The 21716-nt window shown below is 46.1% G+C and overlaps 4 protein-coding genes across 5 annotated transcripts in view; 2 read left to right on the top strand and 2 right to left on the bottom strand.

The window, feature by feature from the left end:
• The window catches only part of LOC135916514 (alpha-crystallin A chain-like), an 84689-nt gene that overhangs the window by 18397 nt on the left and 44576 nt on the right, over nucleotides 1–21716 (bottom strand). The window lies entirely within an intron of this gene.
• LOC139049634 (heat shock protein 68-like) lies at nucleotides 4415–6566 on the bottom strand. The gene has a single exon (XM_070525267.1). It carries the CDS (start codon nucleotides 6442–6444, stop codon nucleotides 4531–4533), a length of 1914 nt encoding a protein of 637 aa, XP_070381368.1. The 5' UTR covers nucleotides 6445–6566; the 3' UTR covers nucleotides 4415–4530.
• Nucleotides 7304–8396, top strand: LOC135916515 (alpha-crystallin A chain-like). Its single transcript, XM_065449913.2, has one exon. The coding sequence runs from the start codon at nucleotides 7632–7634 to the stop codon at nucleotides 8253–8255; it is 624 nt and encodes a 207-aa protein (XP_065305985.1). The 5' UTR covers nucleotides 7304–7631; the 3' UTR covers nucleotides 8256–8396.
• On the top strand, nucleotides 11283–14244 carry LOC135916507 (uncharacterized). The gene has a single exon (XM_065449896.2). The coding sequence runs from the start codon at nucleotides 11532–11534 to the stop codon at nucleotides 14238–14240; it is 2709 nt and encodes a 902-aa protein (XP_065305968.1). The 5' UTR covers nucleotides 11283–11531; the 3' UTR covers nucleotides 14241–14244.

The following is a 21716-nucleotide window of genomic DNA, read 5'->3' on the forward strand; positions in this document are numbered from 1 at the left end:
ATGGCCGTGAATGCCACTGATCACACTTGCCAGGCTAATTTTGTTTATGCACAAATACCCAAGAAAGTTCACTTAAGGATGCAGTAGCCAAATGGTAAAGCATCCCACTCGTAATGCAGAGAATGAGCGTGAGGTTCCTCCCTACGGCAAGGCGTCTCTTAGCCGACCTTTATTTTCCTTTTGCTTATTAATTCCATATATAATTAAAGATCTCATTTAATTTATCCTACATTTCCCTTAGCTTTCTCTTCTCTAGGCTTCATATTGTATTGTAGCAGTTGGTTGCAGTTGCTCAATCAGCACATTTGCAATCAAAGGAACGCGCATTGGTCATTGTGCAGCATCACAGCAAATCTGTGTGAGTGTGATGGCACATATAAAACAACTACTGCAGGAATGGCTTACTCTTTGTGTCTTGGAGTGGTCTCAAGTTTAAATGGTCTTAGAAATGTAATGCACCCTCGCATTTCTAACAGCACAGTTAGATCTGTGGGCTGTTCACCACTGTTTGATGGAACAGCTTTGCTAGGTCGATTGAGTGACTGCTTACCAATGTGGTAACCAATGCATTCCATAATTGTGAGATATGGTGTTCATGTGTGAATGGTTGCATCTGGAAAGTGAACATAGCTGATTCTGGTTACGATTGTTGCTTCATGCATCATAAGAGTGATCTCCAAAGTGTTCATGTATGTAAATTTGTGCTGTCTTACTCATCAAACTTCTGTTGAGTACGGTGTCCCAGCTTCCTTTCATTCACTTGTGCACCTGCTCTTCGACACTGGTTCTTTTATTGCAGCTTGCTAAGAATTCATTGTACAGATGTTTCACATGTGTTTCATTGCATGTTTGAGCCTTCCATTTTATGAAGCACAGAAATTATTCAAAGCCAGGAATTAGACTAAGCAAGTTAAAACATAAATACCTAATGATACAGCTAGAGTTACCCTTTATCCATAAATCCTGAACTGTACTTGTATACTAGATCTGTGTCAATATTGCTGAAGGCAAGTCGTACAACATGCTGATCCTTCCCTTTGCTTACCGAAAACAAGCCACTCATCCACCCTCTTGAAGTTGTGCAGTTGAATTTAGGTGCTTATGTGGCTTTATTGGGTTCCATACGTTAATTTCATTATGATATACACACTGACAGTAAAGCTACTATGTGTAGTGAATGAAGGCCTTTCTTTTTTCAGAATAGGTTGCAGTTGCTGCAGAGGAATTTTTTTTTTTTTCGTTGCAGGTGAATACACCCAATGGAAACTATGTACACATTGCATCTTTGAAATTGGTAAAAATATTGTGCTCTAAAGAAATTTCTTAGTGGGTTTCTTATGGTAAAACATTCAGAATTGAAGGCTTATTCATGTAAAATTATTCGCTATGAGTGTAGCTGTTCACTGTAAGATTTCACATAGTTTCTCAGGCCCTACAGCGTCAACTTTCTGCAGAGCCAGTTGTGCGCCTTAAGCTATGTACAGGCTGTATGTTTTACCTCTGTACAGACTGAACCGATATTCTTGATTACTTGAATACGAGTGATAAGTGACGACACTTCCTTGAAGTTCGCGCACGAGCTCGCTGTGACGTCGTGTATGTCGGGGTACCCGCTCGGACGTGGTTAATCTTTTTATTTGTAAAGGTAAACTACATCGTACTCTAAAAGGAGCCAAAGATGAAGCTGGCAAACTTCTAGAGCTTCTACTGAGCCACATTGGCGCAAATATGAGGAAATATGTTGAAATACTTTACACCGCACTGATTTACCGCCGTGGAGATTTCATAGTGAAACAAATTAAAGAAAGACAACAGCACTTCCACTTTCATTTTATTTTCTAACAATTGCCAACAAATATTAACAATATAAATGAAAATCTAGTTCCGAAACGATACTTTATCAGTCTAAACTGATTTAGTATTTCACCTTAGCCTCCTAATCCCATTATTTAGTTAAATTCTTTATTTTATGCTGTTTGCCGTACTTCCTATCTAACAAAACTTAAATCTAAATGAGTGATGCTCTGAATGTTGACCACAGGTTTTATTGCAGCATGAAAAGCACACTTTATGTTCATGAAAGCCATGACGGTGGGTAATTGCAACATTGCAAGTTCATTAGAACTCAATATTTCGAAGTTGCTCGCGCAAGAACAAATGTGTGCGCTCTCATTGCCTAGCCTATGCTTAGATTAATCACTCCTACTAATCGCTGCATGGTCCACTTATTGAAATAGAGGTGCAGACACTTTTACCATAATGTGAGCAAGCATTCTTTCCTTTGGTTTTCTTTGGCGATTCAGTGCTTTCAAGCCTGTTCAATAAGAAATGAAAAGCAGGAAGGGACACCTGAGTTAAGATGTTAGAACAGTTAAATTAATAGCTTGGTTGAGCATTACTTGAATAACATTTTGTGTCGAGCAATCAATTACTAATAACTAAGGAATGTGTGTGAGGAGTGGTGGCGTGGGCAGATATTGGGGGGAAGGTATGCCGCTTAATTTTAGGGGAGGGACCCAGGTCCCACCGTGGGTACGTACCTGCATCAGTTACTCATTAGTGCAAGTGGGCTCTGATAGCGATAATGAAACCTCATTGCCATGATTCAACCAATTTATTTGTGTAAAGGAGCTTTAAGCTTGTCTTGCATCACTTTAGTGACTCTGCGAGAATGCTTCAAAATGACCAGTCGAATGAGGCCACAAGTTTCACTCCAATTTGGAAAGTCCTTTCTAGCCACTTCATAAGACAGTGTGTTAATCCAGAGAATGAAGAGCAAGTCTTTATGAATGTGCATCCTCCTTATGGAGTCATGCAGAAAATTAAAGTGATTACTGAAAAAATTATCTTTAAGAAGGTGTGCAGCTTCAGTCATCAACAACCTATATTTATGTCCATTGCAAAGGCCTCGCCCTGTGATCTCCAAGTACCCGTCTTGTGCTTGTTCATTCCAGCTTGTACCAGCAAATTTCATAATTTTATCACCCCACCTAGTTTTCTGCTATCCTTGACTACGCTTCCCTTCCCTTGGCACCCATTCTGTAACTGTAATGGTCCACCGTTTACTCACCCTATGCATTACGTGGCCTGTGCAACTCCATTTTTCGCTCTTAATGTCAATCAGAATATTCGCTATCCCTGTTTGCTCTGTGAGCAACACTGCTTTCTTCCTGTCTCTTAACATCACGCCTAGCATTTTTTATTCCATCGCTCTTTGCGCAGTCCTTAACTTGTTTTCGAGCTTCTTTATTAACCTCCAAGTTTCTGCCCGATACGTTAGAACTGGTAGGACGCATTGATTGTACACTTTTCAATGACAGTGTTAAGCTCCCAGTCAGTATATACTGCAAGTCATTTTTATTCTTCTGTAAATTTCATTCTCATGATCAAGGTCGTCTGTGGAGTGAGTGACCGAGGCAAACATACTCCTTCACAGACTTTACAGGCCGACTGGCAATCCTGAATTCTTGTTCCCTTGCCAGGCTATTTAACATTATGGTTGTCTTTTGCATATTAATCTTCATCCCCACTCACTTTCTCGGTTAAGCTCCTCAATCGGGTGTTGTAATTCGTCCCCAGTGTTGATGAACGAACAGGACAATGTCACCAGCAAAACAAAGGTTGACGAGATATTCATTCTTGACCCCCATTACTAAGCTTTCCCAGTCTAATAGCTTGAATACTTCTTTTAAACATCCAGTAAATAGCACTGGATTGTATGGACATGTGCATATTTTTGAAGCGAAGCTTTCATGAAGCAGTGAACTACATGCTATGAAGATAAATGTGAAATTCCCTTCATCATCATCCTAACCAACGTGTAAGCTCACGTAACATTTTTCTACCACAGGGTGCTCCCTTGTAGATGCCACTTTGAATCCAACCCCCTGCTGCTTGTTTGCTGCACTCGCTTCCTCATCTACCATTTTTGCTCATGGTCATTCACCACTTTGCACCACAGAAACAGGCTTTTCTTCCACTAAAGTTTGCTTAACTTGCTGTCATCAGCAAAACCTGAGCCTTGTTGAGGCCTTAAAATTTTCACTCTAATCACCGGCATGTGAAGTTGGCCAAAGTTATGTAAACAATTATAGGCAGTTAACTGGTGCCTACCTATTAGAAGATACGAATTAAACTCAGTGTACGTAACATCGCAATATATCTCACGTATTGTGTATACTATTAAGAGTAATTCTTAAGTAGTTTAGTATGTAGGGTAACCTCTTATTGGGTTATCACTAACGGTGAATGCTGCATACTTACCTTGAATTAACCTACACTGCAAAACATTGCCGTTTACGTATTGCAGAAATTCAGCGTTTCATAATACAGAATAGCATTGCACAGGTGAGGAAACGACAGACATTCAGCAAAGCTGTCGCACCACCTGATTATTCACAGAAGACAATTTAAAAATAAAATGTCCCTTTATTATGAACGACTATTTACAGTATGTTTCATGGCAATAAATAGATGACAAGATGAGTATTTCACAGTTACTTTACAGATATTTTACAGCCTACATTTCGCTCAGTCCACTTCCTCCACAGTAGGCCCGGCGTGGTGAGGTGTTGACCCATGCTTTGGTCCTTGTGGTTGGTGCAGCTTACTCATGATTGGCATGCAAGCCTGCTGAAGTTCCTTAAGACGATGCTCATACTCTTCTTTCTCGGCCAGGTTGTTGCTGTCGATCCATGAGATGGTTTCACGACACCTGGATAGCACAGAGTCCTTCTCGGAGGATGTTAGCTTGTCCCCGGCTTCTTCGGCAGCCTGCTTGACGCCATAGACGTAAGACTCTAGGGAGTTCCTGGCAGCCACCCTCTCGCGCTGAGCGTCGTCTTCCTGCTTGAACTTTTCGGCCTCAGCAAGCATGCGCTCGATATCCTCCTTGGAGAGTCGACCCTTGTCGTTGGTGATGCGGATGCTCTCCTGCTTGCCAGTGCTCTTGTCTCGGGCCGAGACCTGCAGGATGCCGTTGGCGTCCATGTCAAAAGTAACTTCTATCTGCGGAACTCCTCTAGGTGCTGGTGGAATGCCATTCAGGTTGAAAGTTCCCAACAGATGGTTGTCTTTAGTAAGAGCACGTTCACCTTCGTAAACCTGGATGGTGACCGCAGGTTGGTTGTCCGAGTATGTGGTGAACGTCTGGGACGTCTTGCAGGGAATGCGCGAGTTGCGCTCCACGATGCGGGTCATGACCCCGCCTGCCGTCTCGATTCCCAACGAAAGCGGTGCCACGTCAACCAGCAGCACGTCGCGAATGGTGTCGCTCGAGTCGCCGCTCAGCACGGCTGCCTGCACCGCGGCACCGTACGCCACTGCTTCGTCTGGGTTGATGCCCATGGAGAGTTCCTTGCCGTTGAAGAAGTCCTTGAGCAGCTTCTGCACCTTAGGGATTCGAGTAGAACCGCCCACGAGCACAACGTCGTGGATCTGCGACTTGTCCATCTTGGCGTCGCGAAGGGCTCGCTCCACGGGTTCGAGTGTGCTGCGGAACAGGTCCATGCAGAGCTCCTCGAACCTGGCGCGGGTGATCTTGCTGTAGAAGTCGATGCCTTCGAAGAGCGCGTCAATCTCGATGCTCGCTTCGGCAGAGCTCGACAGCGTCCTCTTGGCGCGCTCGCAGGCGGTGCGCAGTCTTCGAAGAGCTCGTGGGTTCACCCTGAGATCCTTGCGGTGCTTCCGCTTGAATTCCTGCACGAAGTGCTCCACCATCCGGTTGTCGAAATCTTCGCCTCCCAGGTGCGTGTCGCCTGCCGTGGAGCGCACTTCGAACATGGAGCCCTCGTCGATGGTCAGCACGGAAACGTCGAAGGTGCCGCCACCCAGATCGAAGATGAGGACGTTCTTCTCGCCACGCAAGTTCTTATCGAGGCCATAGGCCAGCGCCGCTGCCGTGGGTTCGTTGATGATACGCAGCACGTTGAGACCAGCGATAGCACCAGCATCTTTCGTGGCCTGCCTCTGGGAATCATTGAAGTAAGCTGGCACCGTGATGACGGCGTCGCTCACCTTTTTCCCCAGATACGCCTCGGCAGTCTCCTTCATCTTGGTCAAAACCATAGCGCTGATCTCCTCCGGGTTGAAACGCTTGCGCTCGCCTTTGAACTCGACGCTGATCTTCGGCTTGCCTCCGTCATTCTCCACCTTGAAGGGCCAGTGCCGGATATCGTCTTGTATCTTGGGGTCGTCGTAGCGGCGCCCAATCAGCCTCTTGGCATCGAACACCGTGTTCTCGGGGTTCATGGCCGCCTGTGCCTTGGCTGCATCGCCGATCAGCCGCTCCGTGTCCGTGAATGCAACGTAGCTCGGTGTCGTGCGGTTGCCCTGATCGTTGGCGATGATCTCGACGCGACCGTGTTGGAAGACGCCCACGCAGGAATACGTGGTGCCCAGGTCGATGCCGATGGCTGGGACGTCTGATTGCATGCGGCTAGGCATGATGAGTGTTTTGTGGCAGTTGCGTTCTGCTTCAGAACTATTGCTCTCGTGATTCAAGTCACAAGTCTGGCGGGAGCCCTGTCGGCGCGCGATTTATAGCGTTGGCGCGCTTTTCTAGAAACGCCCAGAAGCTTCGCGAGCCACTTCAACTAATGGGAGAAAAGTGCAATGCTGACGTCATACCAGCCGTTCTGTGATTGGTCGACCACACGTAGAAGCCTCGAGAAAGCTCTCGCGTCGTCTGCTGCTGCTTACAAAAAAAAAAAAAAAGAAAGAGAGAGAGAGAGACAGAAAGAAAAAAGCAGTTATTTGTCATTTCGAAAAAGAGAACGAGTTTAAATGCTCAGTAGACCCTGACAGAACTTTATTAGCTGTTTCATGTACAAAATTGGAATCAGGAAATATTTACTGAGACGAATGATCCGCGATACAAGAACGTGTAGCAGACGACAGGACCCTAGGCCGTTCTGCGATTGTTCGACCGCACGTAGAAGCCTCGAGAAAGCTCTCGCGTCGTCTGCTGCTGCTTACAAAAAAAGAAAAAGCAGTTATTTGCCATGTTGTAGAAGAAAACGGGTTTAACGGCTTAGTAGAATCTCGCAGAACGTTTTTAGCTGTTTCATGTACAAAATTGGAATCAACTAATATTTATTGAGACGAATGATCCGCGATACAAGAACGTGTAGCAGACGACAGGAGTCTAGGCACCGAGGCGAATAACAAACACATCTTAATACGGCTAGTTGCCTTGAGGTTCGGTCATTAATGATGCCGAGAATGTGCGTGGATTGACAAATTTTATTTTCAGCGTGTTTTGTGGCAAGCAATTCAAAGCTACCTACTGTACGCTACAATTCCCAGCTCGCCGAAATGATCGGGATGATGCGAGAATATTCGAGAGTCTACGCGATCGTTTAGAGATGGGAGAGAGGCCGTAAGTGAGGCGGTGACGACATGTGACGTAGTTATCCTCCTCTCTGCTATTCTCGAAGTTTCGCGTTCTTTCCGTTGCGTCGCCACCTCGCATATAAATCGCGGCGTCGTCTGCTCGCCGTCAGATTGAGTTGTACGATCACAGTCGAGTTGACGTACGATCGAGTAGTGAACTTGCGTTCGCTTTGCTTGCGCCTCTTCTTGCTTGGAATCTACTGAATTTCTACGACGTTGCCGCTGCAAAGTACTACAGCATGGTGCGCCTGATGCTGTACCCGCTCTTCAGCGATGTGGACGACCTGTTCTCTCCCCTCGAGGCTCTGGACCAGCTAACTGATGCGATGCGCCCCGCGGTGCGTCAGGCGGACAAGAAAACGAAGCAGACGACTTCGGATCGCAGTTCCAGCTGCCTGTGTCTCCGTGGCGCCGCGCACCCCGGCAGCCCTCGGAAGCGTGCTCAGAGCCTCGCTGAAGAAGACGCGAGAAGCGATTCACCAGACGACTCCAAGTTCGTTTTGAACTGCAACGTTCGCGGCTACAAGCCTGAGGAAATCTCCGTCAAGGCGGTCGACGACTGCATCGAGGTGAGGGCGAAGCACGAGGAAGAGAGCGAGGACGGTTCTAGCTACGTGAAGCGCGAGTTCACCCGGCGGTTCACCCTCCCCGAAGGAGTGAAACCCGAGACGGTCACCTGCGCCCTGTTGTCGTCCGGCGTGCTGGCCATCGAAGCGCCCAAGCCGGAGCCTCCCAGGAAGAAGCCGAGGACGATTCCCATCGTAGTTGAGTCGTCGAAGCCGATCGCGGCGGCGGCGGACGAGACTAACAAGGAGACGGAAAAGCCCGAAGAAGGATCCTCTGAAGCTGCGCAGGCGTCGTGAAAAGAACAATCCTGCATTTTGTATTGTTGTCATCTTTAGGATCATGTCTTTCCGTTCGCCTCCACATACCGCAACTTCACCATCAGGCATATATTGCAAAGTAAAATAAACATATATTTTATCCGAAAGCGAGGTACTGGCGTTATTTATTTCTGCCCCAAACCGCAAAGTTGCTGCTCAGCCGTACTCGGGAAGCCATTTGGCGACCCTCGACCAGGCCCGGCGCGCCGCAAAAGCCAGGATCCTGGAAGATGGATCTGTATTTCAATTGGTAGTGACTACAGTGACGGGGCCCGGCACTTTAACATCTGCACTACAGTGACGGGGCCCGGTACTTTAACATCCACACTACGGTGACGGGGCCCGTCGCTTTAACAACAACACTACACCGACGGGGCCGTCACTATAACGATGTTGGTATTGGGGGCGAGGACGACTTACGGAGTCGCCATCTGTCGGAAGCGCCTCACATGCGTCGGCGTTAAACATACTACGCGGCAGCGCTCCTGAACAATTTTGCAAGTACTCTCGAAATGGCAGTATTTTACCTTTAAAATAATCATGTTGGATAAACAGAAAGCACAGAATGGTTTAGAAACGCTATCTTTTTGCCTACTACGTACAGTAAGCTGGGACACTGCGAGCGTTCGCCGCGATCGATTCCACCGAACCGGTTTGCGTGAAACGTAAGCAATCGCTGAGAAAACTATGTGAAAGATGTTCTTATAGTGGGATGGCTGTCTGTGTAACTAAATGTAGCATAACAGAATGAAGCTGCAATGCAGCGATCGCACGGGTTCGCGGTGACCGACTTCGCGTCTGCATGCATGTCCTCGCGCAATGTTTCGCTTTCGCTCCGATCACGTTTTCGCACCGTGCCGTGAGCTTTATGCCGCAGCATATGACCATTTGACAGTACGCAAGCAACCATTGTTGCATGGACACTATCGGAGCTGTTCAAAAATAATTTTGTTATAGCTATGGTCTTCGACGCCTACAGCGACTTGTGATGTTCCGTCGCGATGATTCAGTCTTAATTTTTTTTTCTTTCCTCTAAAGTCTTGGAAGCTTCAATATCATTATTTCTCAAATTTTATCGAACTGCATGTTTATCAATCTTCTAAGCGAGCAATTACCCGCTGCTTCTTTTTCTTAATTCAGTAGAATATTCATTGTCTGGCGCTACACAAGCAGGAACATGTGCCGTGCCTTTTTTAATGTGTTTTTACCATTCCCCTTCCATTAGAGTGAACTTTCTTTCTTTATTATAATCATCATAGGTCTTACAGTGCGTACGCAAAAGATTGTACATTCGTGGACAAGTACCCATTGCGGTCGTTCGATCCGTATGTGTGCAATCGATGTATTCCGTTACTGCACGGAAGTTGCTGACATCGTGAAATTCACGTGGTATTGTGGACAGTACTGGAATAAAATACCGCGGTCCGTGAAGTGCTCGGCAACCCCATAAGCGCCAGCACAGAGAAGCTCATGCAGCTGGGGGTCCACAACACCTTCGATGAGGTTGGGTCACAGAAGTTAGTCCAGGTTGTCAGGCTCGCTTCCTCGCCTGCGGGGTGGCGGATCCTGGAGGCGCTGGACTTTAACCCTACAGGGAAAGGCGGTGCGTGCTCTACGCGTGGTCGCGGGAGGCCGTCACGGTCTCGCCGTTCCCGCGCAACGTGCACCCGCAACGCAATGTAGGCACACGGCGGGTCCGAGCTGCCGCACTTCTCGGATCCGTCGCCGACGATCCACGATCGGTCGCGTTCGTCGACGTCGCCCAATACGGTTCGTCCGACCGGTTCGCGACGGCCGTGGTGGATCTCAGGGGCAACCTAACGCCGCGTCCGCGCGGGGCAGGTGTCCGGATTGCGGAGATCCATTCTGCACTTAGAACACATGCTCTGGCGGTGTCCCTCGTTACGGGACCACGGTCATCTCACCACGGAAGAAGAGTGGGAGGAGGCGGTGAGGCACGGCCTGCCCGTCCCAACGTCGGAACGGCTCGCGGCGGCCCCCTCCCTCATAAGGGGGTTTCGGAGTCGCTCCTCAGGACCTTAATAAAGTTCACTGCCTGCCGTGAAGTGCTCGAAGTTGTTTGCATAGAATGTTTGAAAGAACTGCAGGGCAGAGGTTAAAGCGCCGAGCCCCGTCACTGTAGTGTATATGTTAAAGTACCGGGGCCCGTCACTGTAGTACAGATGTTAAAGTGCCGGGCCCCGTCACTGTAGTGCATATGTTAAAGTACCGGGCCCCGTCACTGTAGTACAGATGTTAAAGTGCCGGGCCCCGTCACTGTAGTCACTACCATTTCAATTAGGTTGCCTCTCTTGCAGACAGACTCTGAAGCCTTACTTAAATAGCGAGGCCTTCAACTGCAAAAATATGCGACTGCAGAATCTGAGTATACATATATAAATATACACACACAAAGTCCATTATGGTAGTAATGTGCATGATTTTAATATGACGTGACTATCCATGGCAGCGCGGTAAAACTGGTTGGAAAATGTGGCGAGGGTTCTGCCCTACACATGTTCACATTTGCGGTACATGGGATAGTGACCGAGGATCTGCAAATGCGCAAGGTATATATACATCTCAGTTATGTGAACTTACATTCAGTGACATCCTGTGTACATAAGAATAAAGCATGCATAATCTTATATTGTGTATAAATAGAATACACAGCACAGAAGTTAATAATTATGTACTGAAAAGCGTACTAAATACATATGGTCAAATGCGTTCGTAATGAAGTGTTTGGGACCTCCAGAATCTTTTGATATACAGCTGACTTCGTTGTAACCATCACGCTACCGTAGTGCTCGCAATTGAACAGGCTAAAGCATGCTTAACAAGGGAAAAGAAAATATTTATTTAGCATGAATTCACGACAGACTTAGTTAAATAAGATGCACATTTTTTTGCACTTCACAGAATATATGACCAGAACCGACCTTAGTGCACTGAGGCACACGGCAGTGCAGTGCATGCTCTGCGGCGACACATTGTAGTGTCCATGTATGGCACTCTTTGGAATGAAGGAAGGCAACCCTGGGGTTCAGGCGAGCTTCCAAGATGGCTGCAGTTTCGTTGAAATAAATGTGTGTGTGTTCCCAACAGAATCGGCTGTAATCAGTGTCAATACTCGAACTACTATACGTTACAATGGCGACGAAGATGCGTCTGAACTTCGCGAAGGCTGCCAAGCAACGATTTTAAGCAGAACGAAGATACCAACACACATTGTCGAAGCTTCTACTTTGCGGTATGGCGCACAACATGCTTCCATCGTTCCCTTTCTTCGACGCGCGTGCCACTGACGCCAACAACGTCGGCACCGAGTGGTTGAAGTGGGTGAAACGCTTCGAAAACTTCATCGTAGCCTGCGGTATCACAGACGATGCCCGGAAGACGGCCATACTACTACACTACGTGGGGGAAGAAGTGTATGACATGTACTGTGCACTACCCGATCCTCCCGCAGCCGCAGCTGCGTCTACCATTTCAAGCACCGGTGGCTCCAGTAACGCAACCCCTCTCTACACCGCAGCACGTAGGAAGCTCGATGACTATTTCGCACCCCGAGTAAACACTACCTTCGAGGTTTACCGCTTCCGTCAAGCCAAGCAAATGGAAAACGAGTCGCTCGACGCATTTTACGCCAGGCTACGACAGCTTGTTAGGCACTGTGCTTTCGCCGATGACGACACCGAAATCAAGAATCAAATATTGCTGTCTACAACGTCGACACGTCTACGCCGGTATGCCATGCAGCATGACCTCGACTTGCAAGGAATTCTCAAACAAGGCAGGTTATTTGAAGAGGTCGAGCACGACATCTCCGTGATCGAGCAAGAAAGCCGGCAGTGTAAGGAAAACTCGGCGTCAGCGTCTACACTTGCAGTAAACTCCGAGCGCACCTCGCGACCTCATCAGCCGAAGCACCATGGGAAAGAGCCGTCACGGACTCGTGAGCCTCCGCGCCATCAACGGGCAAACGCGACGTGCTACAACTGCGGAAAACCATGGCCTCACAGTAAGGGACGCTCCAGTTGCCCCGCTCTCGGCAAACGGTGTACTGCGTGTCACAAAACGGGACACTTTGCTAGTGTGTGTCGTTCAGCACACAAAGCCGTACACGCAGTCGTGCGCGACAGCAGCCCTGACAGTGATGAACACGTTTTCATGACCTCCGCTCACTGTCACGCAGTTAAGGGATCTCCACAGGTAGACATCAAACTTGATGGCGAGGACGTCCGTTTTACAATTGATACTGGCGCTACCGTGTCTGTCGTCGGTTCGAACAACTTAAAAAATCGTCTAAGCAAGGAAACGCTGTCCAAGACATCTAAGAAAGTATTTGCTTATGGGGCGAGTTCTCCTTTACCGCTACTCGGAAAGCTTGATGTTGTCATGACCTACAAGGAGAGCAGCAGCCATGAAACTCTCTACGTTGTGTCTGGAGACTGTGCACCACTGCTCAGTTTCTCTGCAGCTTCCCGTCTAGGACTAGTCCAGATCACGTATAGTGTGGGAGACGTTACCAACAGACTGGATCCGAGGATGGCCTACCCAGACCTTTTCAAGGGAGTGGGCTGTCTAAAGGACTTCCAGGTGCACCTCCATGTTGACCCCAGTGTTCAACCAGTAGCCCAACCTCACAGACGCATTCCCTTCTCTATGCGAAAGCCACTGGAAAAAGAGCTCGAAAGGCTACAGTCCCTTGGCATAATCGAAAAGACTGAAGGACCAACCCCCTGGGTATCGCCAATTGTCGCAGTACCGAAGCCACATGACCCCGAGCACATTCGAATGTGTGTTGACATGCGCTGTGCCAACCAAGCTATCCAGCGTGAGAGACACGTCACACCCACAGTGGACGACATCTTTGTTGCTTTAAACGGCTCCATCTTATTCTCCAAACTCGATCTGAAAGATGGGTACCACCAACTAGAACTTGACGCATCATCCCGTGTGATCACCACTTTCTCCACACATGCTGGGCTCTTCCGATACAAGAGACTCAACTTCGGAATCAACTCGGCAGCCGAAGTGTTTCAGGACACCATCCGTCAGGTTCTAACTAACATCCCCAACGTGCTCAACGTAAGCGATGACATATTGGTGTTTGGAAAGACTGAGAAAGAACATGATAAGGCTTTGAAGGCCACATTGGAATGCCTACTTGCAAGTGGTCTCACACTGAACGTCAAGAAATGCAAGTTCTACCAACGGGAACTTACATTTTTCGGGCATGTGTTCTCCAGCAATGGTGTGCAACCGGACCCCACTAAGGTGTCTGCGATCTTGGGTGCATCACCACCTTCCAGCGCCACTGAAGTGAAGAGTCTCCTTGGGCTCGTTAACTACTGTGGTCGGTTCATACCCAACTTGGCCCACCTCACCCAACCACTCAGGAAACTCACGGCCAAAGGAGAGGACTGGTGTTGGACCGACATACAGCAAGACGCCCTGGACGAACTGAAGAGAAAGCTTTCCGAGGCCACAACTCTCGCCTACTTCGATCCAGGAAAGAACATCACACTCATTGTAGATGCTGCTCCTCATGGCCTTGGTGCCATTCTCACGCAGACATCCGGAAGCGAAACCAGAGTGGTAGCATATGGGAGTCGTGCTCTTTCTCCTGTGGAGGCACGCTACTCTCAAATTGAACGGGAAATGCTGGCCGTGGTGTGGGGAATTGAGCATTTTCACATCTACTTGTATGGGACAGCATTCCGCCTACTGACAGACCACAAGCCATTGGTTAGCATTCTCAGCAACCCTCGCTCCCTGCCTTCAGCACGGCTGGAGCGTCTGGCACTTCGAATTCAACAATACACCTATGAAGTGCAACACACTAGTGGTCCAAGTAACCCATCTGACTACTTGTCCCGACACCCAGTAAACTCCACGTCACCATATCGGTGCATGGAGTGTTGCCGAACAGTATGTGAACTTCATTGTGTCTCATAGCCTGCCTCGTGCCATGACCAGAGAGGAGGTAACCGAAGCAACGCTCGCTGACCCGGTGATGAACTCGCTCAAGAAAGCCCTAAAGCAACCCCAGCAAGGCAAAGAGTGGAAGACCACAACTCTGATGCCCTTCTCTCGCGTTGCGACAGAACTGTCAGTTTCCAAAGAAGGCCTTGTGTTAAGAGGCACGCGGATAGTACTGCCAGCACAACTTCACACTAAGGCAGTGCATCTTGCACATCGAGGACACCAAGGCATTGTCAAGACAAAACAGCTGTTGCGTGAGAAAGTGTGGTTTCCAGGGATAGACTCTTTGGTGGACCAGACAGTTAAGAGTTGCCTGGCATGCCAAGCAAACACACCAGTACACCATCGAGATCCCTTGCCAATCCAGGAGTTGCCTCGAGGCCCGTGGACTGAACTGTCGTTAGATTTTGCTGGCCCTTTCCCTGATGGCAAGTATGCCATGGCAGTGGTGGATGATTTCTCCAAGTACCCAGTTGTTAGCATCCTACACACTCTTGCAGCACCTACAGTCATCAAGCAACTGCGCACTGTTTTCGCTCAGTTCGGCTGTCCAGAAGTTGTAAAGTCAGACAATGGCTCACCATTTCAGAGTGAGAGTTTTGCAGAGTTCGCCAGTGAGCTCGGGTTCAAGCATCACCGCATCACTCCACGGTGGCCAGAGGCTAATGGGGAAGCCGAAAGATTCATGCGCACCCTCAAGAAGTCTGTACTCGCAAGTCGTGTCAGCCACTTGGATTGGACTAATGAGCTTCAGTCGTTCCTCCTGGCTTATAGGTCCACACCCCATAGTTCCACAGGAAAATCTCTGTTTGAACTTCTGTTTGGGAGACCCATGAAGAATCTTCTACCAACACTTGTCGCTGGTACTCACAACTCGGCTCAGTATGAGGCCAGACAGAATGACGCTAAAAGAAAAGCATACAACAAGTGGTACGTCGACACTCGGAGGCATACAAGTAACAACCAGCTGTGTGTGGGACAACAAGTCCTCTGTAAACAGGACAGGTCAAACAAGTTTTCGCCCTACTATGACCCACACCCATACACAATCACCAAAGTCAATGGCTCCAGAATCACAGCATCCAGAGATGGAGTGTCGATTTGTCGCAACTCAAGTTTCTTCAAAGATGCAAGCACAGTTCAAGTGGAACGACATCAGGACCCGACCGACATGCCATATCTGGATGATGAAGCTGTGCCGAGTAACAGTGACCTTCCAACCCCCAGCATAGCTACTCCTAGCCAAGCCATATCAGCAGCTCCCAAGACCGTCTCTAAGCGGTACCCCCAACGATCCAGGCAACGACCTAGGCACCTGAAAGACTTCGTGTTTAAGCAAAACTGATTTTTCCTTCTCTGAGGGGATGATGTAGTGTCCATGTATGGCACTCTTTGGAATGAAGGAAGGCAACCCTGGGGTTCAGGCGAGCTTCCAAGATGGCTGCAGTTTCGTTGAAATAAATGTGTGTGTGTTCCCAACAGAATCGGCTGTAATCAGTGTCAATACTCGAACTACTATACGTTACACACATACGCGGGAACTACACAAATTCAAGCTGCACATCTTAAAATGCTGCTGTCACCTTCCCTTGCCATGAAATTTCATTGGCTCATTTACAGGATCTTCACCAATGTTGCCTTCATGGTCATTCATATCCTTTTCATCGTAGATCACCTTGAAGATGTGGTTGGTTGTCAGTTCAGTTCTGACACACTATCAATTGTGGTCATCAACTGCAACGTGTTCATCAGCCGCAGTACCCGCTTCTATGTTGCAAAGCAGCGTGCCAGTTGAGCGATCCCCGGAGCAGTGCAGCACGACCAAAACACTTACTGTCATCGGGATGCTTGACAAGTACATTGCTAGTGCTAATGCAGAACGCAACTCAGTTGCCTGCGGAGAAAAGTGTTGGCGTTGGTACATGTTTTTTTTTTTTTTAAAGGAAGAAATCTGTTGTAGGGGCCACCTAGATTCTCTTGTTGTACAAGTAAATTCGTTGTAGTGGTTTACATTGTAAAGGTGTTTGCAGTATATATTTGAGCTAGGTAATTTGGCTGGGACATAATTAATTCTTCGATATATAGTATAGAGGCACATGCAATCATCTCTCTGTACCCTTAGACGTAACCATTACACATGCGTGCCACAAGGCACAGTCCTGGGGCCACTACTCTTCTTAATATACATTAACTACTTACCGATAGGTTGTCCTTCCAAAATTTGTTTATTTGCTGATGATTGTGTAATCTATCATACTATTACTAACGACGCTGATTCTCGTACTCTCCAGTCCGACCTTAATGTCATTGAAGCTTGGTGTAATAATTGGCTAATGTCCCTCAACGTCACAAAAACGTTGCTACTTACTTTCCATCATCGCCAATCATTTATTTCAGCTAATTACGTTTTCACCAGTTAGGAAATATGTGCTGTGACTTCTTATAAGTACTTAGGTATTAATTTGTACAATAACCTCGGTTGGTCTTCGCACATTTGCAGCATTAGCAATGATGCCAATGTACTATGCTACCTGCACCGTAATCTACGTCTTGTTCCACCCTCAGTAAAACTACTCGCATATTTAACAATTGTTTGACCCAAACTGGAATACGCATGCTCAGTGTGGGACCCACACCAATCTAACCTGGCAACAGCACTAGAAGCCATACAGAATCGCGCAGCAAGATTAATTCATTCTGATACTCTTACCTCACTAGCGTTACTAAACTTAAGTCATCTCTGAACCTTCCAACCCTCGAGCACCACCGTAAAACAGCAAGACTGTGTCTCTTTTACAAATTTTATCACTCACTGCTTCACCAGAGCGAGATCACGCCTGCGCATCGCACTAGTCCCGTTATAGCCATTCAAAGGCTGTTTATCCCCCTCCAGTTGCACCACCACCCATCTTAACTCTTTCTTCACTCAAACAGCGAAAGACTGGAATCATCTACCTGCTGAAGCGGTGCACCACTCCAGTCATTCATCGTTCAAGGCATTCATTGAAAATATGATCTAAATATGCCCACCCCTCATGTAAAACCCGAAATGGGGTATTTGAGGTACCAATAAATAAATAAATAAATAAATCAAATATGAGAAAAAGATAGACATTCCTGAAGCCCATCACAAAGGTGTCTTTGGGTCGTGGCAGGCCAGGTCAAAGAAAAACCTGTGGTTATAGAATACTGTGTAAACGTTGAGCTCAGTGCAGTACACAGCAAACTCACTGAACAGTGCTTAAAAGGTTAGCTTGAACCTCTCGATATGTGTTTGCTTGCATCCAAACAGGCACCGGAATTCTTAGAGAAATCCTTCCTGCCAGGGTAGGTGCCAGGTACATTATATCTGTAGGAAGGTCAGAACATGAGTTTCTATCTTCACTGGGGGTGGGCACAATGGCACCCTATCACATTACATGCTGGACGGGAACGCCGAGGCCATGGGGTGCACAGGAGGTAATACTGAGGGCTTGGCCACCCACTTTTGCACCCCTTTAGAGGCGTACCTGTTTCCCGTCTTTAAAGCTTGAGGTTTTCTTTATCTGTACGCATACGTAGTGTAGATGGATAGTCTTTTGCCCTAACAAGAATGGTCACTCATTTGTCACTCAGAAAGTGAATAGAGCATTGTTAATACAGCAACTGTGATGGCACAGTAGTTATGGGTTACTCTGAAAAGAGGTCACAGTTTTGATTCCGAGCAACCATGGCTGCACTCTGATGGAGGAGGGATGTGAAAGAGCTTGTGCGTAAAACTTTTAGTGTATAATAAAGAATGTTCAGGTGGTCAAAATTAATTCAAAAAGCACTCTCCTATATTGTCACATAGCTCCCCTATTGCTTTGGAATGTTAAAATTTGTGAGTCAACGCCACATACTAATTAACTACTTGGTTCAGTGCAGAATCCGATAAAATCCTGTACTGTTTTCAGCAATTTTCTTGATCCACATACAATCAAACCTGAGTATAATGAACATGGGTATAACAAAAGAAAATCTAAAGTATTTGTCTCCAATATAAGCATGTAACGGATCTAATGCTTATAATGAAGGTACTTTTGTCTCAGATATGGCCTCATTATAATGAGGTGCTACTGCTTATCCACATAGCATGCTGGCTTACATTAATTCTGGCAATATTGTTGCAAGCTGTATGTGATTGTCACGTGCTTGTGATCTGTCACTGGAAAACATAAGTTTTGGGAAGAACGAACATGCAAACTATAATATTCCATCTATGGTTACTGCAAGCCACTCAGTCATAATGCTGAGCTACGGGACAGGCAATATTTCGAAGTACCTTTTGAAACTTATATTTCAAGAAAAGGGGCTGGTGATGTCTTGACGGGCAGGCAATGATCAGTGGGCACTTGAACTGTCCCATGGCCATGAAAAAGATAAAAGGTAAGAAATTATATAAAGGGGAGAGGAAAGTTACAATCATCGAGTTTCTCACTAGAACACCTAGAGGGAAATCTAGCGCCACAATTTATGGGAGTTCCCAAAGGGGCGCTGTGCTGTCATGGGAATGATGGTATATGTGTCTGCAAGGATTGCGTTGGCCGTTGTTGCAAGCGGCTTCGTCTAAAATGTGGATATGGCTACACAAATAATGCATTCCTAGAGTAAAATCTTCATAAAACGTTTTCATTCACGTATATTACATCTTCCAATGAAGTTTACTCACCTACAATGCATAACCAAGCGAAGAAAAGCAAGAACAGATGACAAACTGTTCCAAATTGAGTGCAAATCTTGTCTGTCCTCCAACAATAGCGGCCCACTGATACCAAGTTCTCATAATCAAACAGAACATGGTTTTGTGTAATAATAAAGCTAAACAGCTTTTTAAGTGTTCTTTTAGTACAGAATGAATCATTGTGACAGAGGGAATGGCGCTTGTCAGGCAAGTATTTAAAGTGTCTTGGTTTCTCCGAGAACGATGCTAATCCGAAGTCACAATATACTGGCATTCCCATGCATACCACAGGGAAGCAGCACCACATTTCTCTCTAGGTAATACAGTGAGAAACTCCATGGTTACAACAAAGGAGATGTCAAGGAAATAGGAGGACATAAGTAAAAATAGGTGGAGGGATAACTATATACACTAACTGTTTTATTTTAACATTGACAGAATTTTTATAAATCGCCTTTGGCATATATAGCAGAAATCTACTTATTGTGCTAGATTACTCAAAGAGGCCAGCACTACATATATACACTGGAAATCAGATGCCTAACTGACTATTTAACAAAATTTCAATTTTAAACTAATTACCTTTGTGCACATTGCACAATTCACGAATTGAAGCCAGCAATTTCACAAGGCACATCTACTTGGGAACAAATTGTTAAACAAGCACAAGTTTTCAAATAGGTGCAGTCGAACTTGGGGTAAAAATGCACCGTTGTTCCATTTACTGTTTTATCCAAGCACCGTTTTATGCAGTCAACCTCAAAAGTTATTCGGACGCCAATGCATTTCGTTGCAAACTTTGCGAATGCATGCATATCTCGAATCTGGTATCTTCCTCAGAATTTGTTCTAAGTGGATAAGACTTTAGAAGTCACTGGCTACAATTTGTAAATTGCAATATGTGGTGCGACGTACCTAGTATAACAGTTAATTAGCACAATCATGTTAATTATTCAAATATTTATGATAATTTATCATGCAAATATTGTCAGCCTAAGAAAGTAATCTAGTTCAAGAAGTAGAATTGGGCTACCTGTCAAGGGTGATTTTTTTTTTAAATTCTGTTAATGATGAGCACTTCATATGAATTCTGACTATAGACGAAAGCATTAATGTCCAATTGCATGTGCCATTGAGCGATCCTTCAAGTTATGAACTCACGGACAAGAGAGCGCATTGACATGCTGGGCGCATTTTGATTTGGCCTTACCGAGGCGGAATTAGAATGCAGCTGAAAGCTTGCATGGATGAAGGAACGTGCAGATAACACAGGCTTCCGAGAGTGAGAGTGATTTGGCATCACAGCAATGCCCTTTCCTTTCATGCAACACCTGGCACACTACTGCTGCAGCAATTTTTCCCTTTCACCCACTCTGCTATGTCAAGGTGTACTCGTGCCATGGTGTTACAGCCAATGGGAATTTAGGTGCCGTTTTGATGCTACAGACACTAAATGCCAGCTTTTCCACTCAGTGAGCAGCCTTTGACACTTTTGCCTCAATAAAACCACCGGTACACTGAGAAAGTACAAGTTTAGAGCCACTTTAAGAAGCAAAGATGGATCTTAAGGGATGAATAGAGTGCAGTTCTGCTAAGTAGCAATCTTCTTTGTCACTGTTCTTCTTTAGGTAGCTGCCACTGACAAGGGATACTACAGCCATCAAGGAAGCAATAGTGCCATAGCAACCTGAAACATTAACATTGAGTAGTGAACTTACAAAGCATGATATTTGTGCATTGACAACAGCTGAATGTATAAATAAGGTCTTAATCTTGCAAAAGCATGTCATTTGCGTGAATGAGGGTGCTGCCAAAATTAGCCTAAACAGCGGTGACAGCAATTGTGTTGAAGACTACAGGCGTACTACAGGTGTGTGTTGTCCATGTGTTAAGAAATAAATGCACAATGATACCAATAGCACTCATTATTTTGGCACAAAAGGATTATAAGAAATGCGCATGGCCAGACTGATATGGCCCACCTCCGTACAAGGGGTGCATCTTATCAATATGAAGAGAAATAAGTGTAGCCCTTACACCCCTTCCTCCTCCCATAAATCCCTATTATCAAATATGTTTCCACTACACGTTGTGAAGAGCATGCTATGCAGTCTGAGAGTATCTCTTGCACGAGCTCATTCTTTATAATAAGGTGAGTGTCGCAGGAATTCGCCGCTGTGGTAGTCGTAGAATTTCTCACTAGCAAGAAACTCTGTGGTGATCGTTACCACACATACAGAATGCACCAACTTTGTCAATACACAGCTAGTGGATGAGTGTCAACAGCTGCAGATAACTCCATGATTCTTGAGATACATATATACATTGATAGTGCTCATTGCATGAGTAGAACAACCAAGTGTTACCATATACCTATTTAAAGAAGTTTGCTAACATCAGACTGAGTAAAAAATTATGCTGATCTAACAGTCATGGAATCTGTGTGAAGGAAAGCGGTCATGAAGCATTTAGTTAAAAGCTATACAACTAAATGCGGCATGTACAATTGTCAATTTATTTTATGCAATCTGTAATTTGATTCAATGTTTGTGCACTGTGGAGTTCATGACTTTAATGCCATGCAATGTTTATGTTTATGCTCTTTACACCTTTCACAATTTATGTTGAAATGCAAACGTCAGTGGACATAGATGCACACTTTGAGATGTCGATGCGGTGATCTAATGAACAGTGGCATAGTCAGAAATATTTTTTTGGGAGGGTGGGAGGGACGGTCTGTATATAAA

Source organism: Dermacentor albipictus, chromosome 9, assembly GCF_038994185.2.
Source record: "Dermacentor albipictus isolate Rhodes 1998 colony chromosome 9, USDA_Dalb.pri_finalv2, whole genome shotgun sequence".
Taxonomy (NCBI): Eukaryota; Metazoa; Arthropoda; class Arachnida; order Ixodida; family Ixodidae; genus Dermacentor; species Dermacentor albipictus.